Genomic DNA, 5,523 nt, shown 5'->3' with positions numbered 1-5,523 from the left:
TTTTATGTGTATGCGTGTATTGCCTGCGTGTAGGTAAGTGCACCTGTGTCACGCAATGCCCACAGAGGACAGAAGAGGCTGTCGGATCCCCGGGGACTGGAGTTACAGAGAGTTGTTAGCTGCCATGTGGGTGCTAGGATTTGAACCCTGGATCTTCTGCAAGAACAGTCAATGTTCTTAAATGCTGACTGCTGAGCCATCTCTCCAGACCCCTACTTTTTTTTTTTAAAGGCAGGGTCTTACTTTGTAGCCATTGGGCCTGAAACTTTCTCTACTGACCAGGGATCTGGGATTAAAGACATGTACTACCACACCTGGCCTTTCATGTGTTTATATCCCCCGCCCCCCAGTCTTTTTGAGGCAGGGAGATTAACCTGCCTCTGCACCACCACCACCACTACCACTACCACGTCCAACCATTACTTTTTATCTTTATATGATCTGCCTCCTCTCAGTCACCAAGAAGTATTTACAGAGATCAGAGACTATTTTATTTTAAAGTGATTTCTTCATTGCTAATCTCCAATACCTATAATAAACCCACATGCACACTCAGTAATTTATCTGCTGAATCAGAGTCAGGTGACTTAAGTCATAAAAAACTAAAGAGAAATATAAGAAGTTCAAGTGTACAGTGAACAGAGTTTCACTGAAGGGGTGAGAAAAGAGAATACATCTGAAAATGTAAACAGGAGAAAAGGCAAGGCATCACATAAAAAAGGATTAAAAGGAAAAATAAAGTTGTTGTAGGCAAAACGATCCTTGAGGTTATCTCTCTTAATTAACTGCTATTCACAATAAAGTTCAATGCTATGTCCCACTAACCACTGAAATTCAAGCTAAAAGACCAAGGAGAGGACAGGAGAGCTGAGGTCTGGAGTCCTTCAGAGGGAAGGGCTATCCTCTACTGTAGATACAAATATGTTAAGAGGATTCATTTCAAAAGAATGGTTCTAATAAGAGTACCTGCACAAGCCGGAGTGTCTCCCTTCTGTTTCTGGAGTTGTGAGGCAGGCAGTTTGGATTCCTTCATTACTTCTGATACGCTAGAAATTTTTAGTGGCCCAGACTGAATCTTGGAAGTGAAAACATTTAACATTTAAGATATCATTTTAAGGGAGCATGTAATATTTGAAAAGCCAAGTTTTTCAGGATTTTTACAATGTTAGCAACATTTTACAATGTATAGGCTTTCCCCATACAGAAAAGCTGTCATTACTACAAAAATGCATCCCAAAAATTTAATTTAAATGGATTAGCTCATAGTTTAGCACTACCAAAGGTTTCTTCTAGGACAAGCAAAGCATGATATATGACCACCCATTTAAGTACATCCCTTTTCTGTAAGTAGCACTGAGAAGACCATTTCTGTTTCTTTTCTAAACCAAATTAACAGGGTCTTTTGTATGTATTCATTTAAGAACAAATGATTGAGGTTTGGAGTAAAAATGAAATTATTTTGTTTCTTTGCTAAGATTCTTGCAATTACACACTAAACTACATTATGAATTTTTAAGTAATGACTGCTTTCCTCTTTCCCAATTACAGCCAAACTTATTTAAGACACTATTCATTAACAGGACTGCCAGATTTGCTAGAGAAATTAATAGCAGAAATGTTTTTATTTACTATCTGTGTTATTCCACTTTTTGCCAATCTGACAGTGGGTCATAATCATGACTACTTCACAAAGATGGCTTGGAACTTTTGTCACAGAAACTAGAAAGCTATTCATTTTCTTTTTAATAGAATGTTTTATTGTCCTTTAAAATTTTTGAGACAGGGTCTCACCATTTAGCTCAGGCTGGCCAAACTCCCAATCCTACTGCAGTCCTCTGAGTCCTGGGACTGCATGTGTGAATCCCCACACCAGGCTTTAAAACTTATTTTTGAAATTATGAAACATGCTCGCTACAACAAGCAAAATATCAACAATTATCAATGATTTAAATTTGCCTCTTCAATGCCTATTTCCTTAGGCTCTCAGGCAGCCACTGGGAACAACTTGAAATCTATCCTTCCACCTTGAGCATAAATGGAGGCAGCTATAAACAACTGTTTCTCACTTCTTTAAACTAAAACAGGGTTATATTACACAAATTAACACGTAATCTCTTGGGTTTTGTTTTAAGTTTTTTTTTATTTGGTTTTTGTTTTTTGAGACAGGGTCTCCCTATAGCCACAGCTGGCCTGGAACTGGCTATGTAGACCAGGCTGGCCTCAATCATAGTGATTCTCCTATCTCTGCCTCCCAAGTGCTGGGATTAAAAAAGCTTGCTTTCAAAAAGTGTTCCAAAACCAAGTATAATAATACATTCCCCAAATCCCAGAACTTGGGAGGTGAAACAAAAGGAATCAGAAGTTTAAGGCCAGCCTGAGCTATGTAAGACCTTGTCTCAAATAAGAAATAAAATCAAAACATATATAAAGTATTCTATAGCATCAACTGAAATAGTGTTTAACATCCTTACCGGCTTCTTTGGCAATGGAACAGTATAAGGTGCAGAACCAAGAACCATCTCAAAGAGTTGGTCTGAGTAAGGTATGGTTTTCTCTACGCTTTCCCGGAAATGTGAATCCCATTTGGCATATAGGATAGTGCCACCAATACCTCCACCAACAAACAGAAGGCCAGCCCCAGCAATTCTGCCAGCAGTCAACCTAAGTGAGAAAGATAGGGAAAACATATTTTTTTGCCTCACCTAAAAATCCTTTCTTAGACAAAAGTCTTTATTAAAGACTTCTCTACTGACACAGATCATAGCAGTCAACTATCACAAGCATCACAGCTGCAAATCACCTTTTCCTGATTTATTTTTAACATCAGAAAATAGAAAGTAACAATATCTATTTATGGACACCAAAAAACGAATGAAGCAGTCTATTTTTAATGCTTAGAGCTTGATGACAATTGCCTCTGAAGCCCCTCAGATCACTAACTTTTAAAATCTCCTTCCTTACCCTGGGCATGGTGGCACACGCCTTTAATGCCAGCATTTGGGGGACAGAGGCAGGCAGATTTTTGTGAGATTAAGGCCAGCCTAGTCTGCACAGTTGAGTTCCAGGCCAGCTGGTTCTTCAGGGAGAACTTGTCTTTTTTAAAAAAATAAAGTCCCCTTCTTTAAGCAATTTTGTAAGCACATAAAGTAAACCCTTTACAGAAGAAAAAAGAGAAAAGAACACTGAGATGGGCCCCACATGATAGGTGACAAACACCTTTAATTCCTCCATTCTGGAGGCTGAGGCAGGGAGACGGCTCTGAGATACAGGCCAGCCTAGGCTAAGGTATGAGACCTTGTCTCAAATTAAAAATAAAATTTAGAGCTGGCCATGGTGGTGCATGCCTTTGATCCCAGCACTTGGGAGGCAAAGGCAGAGGCAGGCAGATCTCTGTGAGTTAGAGGCCAGCCTGGTCTACAAAGTCAGTTCCAGGCCAGCTGGGGCTACAGGGAGACTCTGTCTCAGACAAAAATAAAAAATAAGATAAAAATTTAAAACTATTGGGTTTCAAAAATAAAAATAACCCACAAAACAAAAAACTACTGGGATTACCTAGTGGGGCACACCTTTAATCCCAGCATTCAGGAGGCAGAGGAAGGCAGATTTCTGAATTCATAGCCAACCTGGTTTACAAAGCAAGTTCTAGGCCAGCCAGTTACAAAGTGAACAGTAAGAAAAAAAAAATTTTTTTTAATTAAAAACACCAACTACTGGGCTGGAAATATAACTCAGTGGTAGAGTGACTACTTAGCACGTGTCAAATATGGAAAGGTAACAAAATATTAAATAAAACTAACAAGTACTTTTAAAATTTACAATATGGTGTATTTTGGATTTAAATTAATTTCCATAAAATGGAAGGCAGCACTTGAAGAAAGGGACTCTTTGCTGGGTGCCATCCAATTACCGAAGAACGAAAAGGAGCACCATTAAAAAAACTTTTGCCTATAACTAATGCAACAGGGGGCTGGAGAGATGACTCAGTGGTTAAGAGCACTGCCTGCTCTTGCAGAGAACCAGGGTTCGATTCCCAGCACCCACATGGCAGCTAACAACCATCTGTAACTGCAGTTCCAGGAGATCCAACAGCCTCTTCTGTCCTCCATGGGCACTATACTTACATATGTGCAGGCAATACACTCATACACATAAAATAAAAATAAATAAAATTTAAAAAAATAATGCAACAGAAGGGAGCCCTGGGATCTTACAGCAACACTTCCGTGCATATGTAGTAGTCCCTCTTACCTGAGGGAATGAGTTCAAGAAGCCCACCAGGTGCCCGAAGCCACAGAGAATCAGATGCTATATTTTCTCTAGACATACATAACTATGAAAAAGCCTAATTTATAAACTAGGCATAACAAGAGACAAAAAATAATCAAATACAACAGTTTTAACAGTATACTACAAGCCGGGTGTGGTGGCATACACCTGTAGTCTCAGCACTTGAGAGGCAGAGGCAGGTGGATCTCTGTGAGTTCAAGGCCAGCCTGGTCTACATAGTGAGTTCCAGGCCAGCTGGGGCTACAGGGAGATCCTGTTTCAAAAAGACCAAAAAAAAAAAAAAAAAACCAGTATGCTACAATAAAAATGTGAAAGTGGTCCCTCTCAAATCTTACATACTGCACTTACCCTTCCTCTGATGATGCCGTGAGACCACACTTCAAGTTGATCATGAGTAAATGAAACCAAAGATATGGACAGAGTATTGTTTCCTTAATAAAAGGCTTAAGCAGCTATTTTCACATTCAAAGAAAACACACATACGTACACCAATTAGTAGCACAAGGTAAAAAAAGTCCAGTTCCAGGGAGACAAGCTACATACCCAGAACTGCGTGAAGTAGAGTATCTACGGCATGGTCGCAATGGACGGAGGACAAACTTCCCACACAGACAACTCTAAAGGGAAAACATTAAATCAATACAGTTAAAAGAATTTGGAAACCAGGCACAGTGGCTCACACCTATAATCCTAGCACTCCAAAAGCAGAGGCAAGAAGATTGTGAGCTACAAGCCAGCCCAGAATATACAGTGAGACTATTTCAAAAGAACAAAATAAAGAAATAAATGAAACTTATAAGCTTTTAGAATTGATAATGCAGAAATACTTTTATTACAATTGTAGTCATCAAACAAAAATTCTTTTTCACAAATCTATTTACCACAAAATACTTTTTTAGATGCTTAAAAACAGTTATGTGCCCACAGTGAGAGAGGCTAAAGCAGGAGAAATCACTCTAAGCCTAAGGACAGCCTGGGCTATGTAGTGATTTCCAGGCTAGAGAACAGGTCTCAAAAGCCATAAAAACAAAACAAACCCCCAAACCTCAAAACAATGATGTAAAAAATTACACTGATAATTTCTTCCTTTTTTTGTTTTTAATAAATTTTTTTTTTTTTTGGTCTTTTTGAGACATGGTCTCCCTGCAACCCCAGCTGACCTGGAACTCGCTATGTAGACCAGGCTGGCCTTGAACTCAGAGATCCGCCTGCCTCTGCCTCCCAAGTGCTGGGACT

General features: G+C 39.3%; 1 protein-coding gene across 13 annotated transcripts in view; it reads right to left on the bottom strand.

The window, feature by feature from the left end:
* Immt (inner membrane mitochondrial protein) overlaps nucleotides 1–5,523 on the bottom strand; it is a 40,265-nt gene that overhangs the window by 23,320 nt on the left and 11,422 nt on the right. For all 13 annotated transcript variants that reach the window (XM_017799058.2, XM_008836744.3, XM_029565193.1 and 10 more), the window contains exons 2-4: nucleotides 4,831–4,904; nucleotides 2,472–2,661; nucleotides 967–1,075 (exon numbers count right to left, since the gene is read on the bottom strand). In XM_017799058.2, coding sequence (XP_017654547.1) covers nucleotides 967–1,075; nucleotides 2,472–2,661; nucleotides 4,831–4,904 — 373 coding nt within the window. The remainder of the gene's footprint in view (nucleotides 1–966; nucleotides 1,076–2,471; nucleotides 2,662–4,830; nucleotides 4,905–5,523) is intronic.

This window comes from Nannospalax galili, unplaced genomic scaffold (assembly GCF_000622305.1).
Source record: "Nannospalax galili isolate Female #2095 unplaced genomic scaffold, S.galili_v1.0 scaffold138, whole genome shotgun sequence".
Classification (NCBI taxonomy): Eukaryota; Metazoa; Chordata; class Mammalia; order Rodentia; family Spalacidae; genus Nannospalax; species Nannospalax galili.
This window is presented reverse-complemented; position numbering and strand designations above follow the sequence as displayed.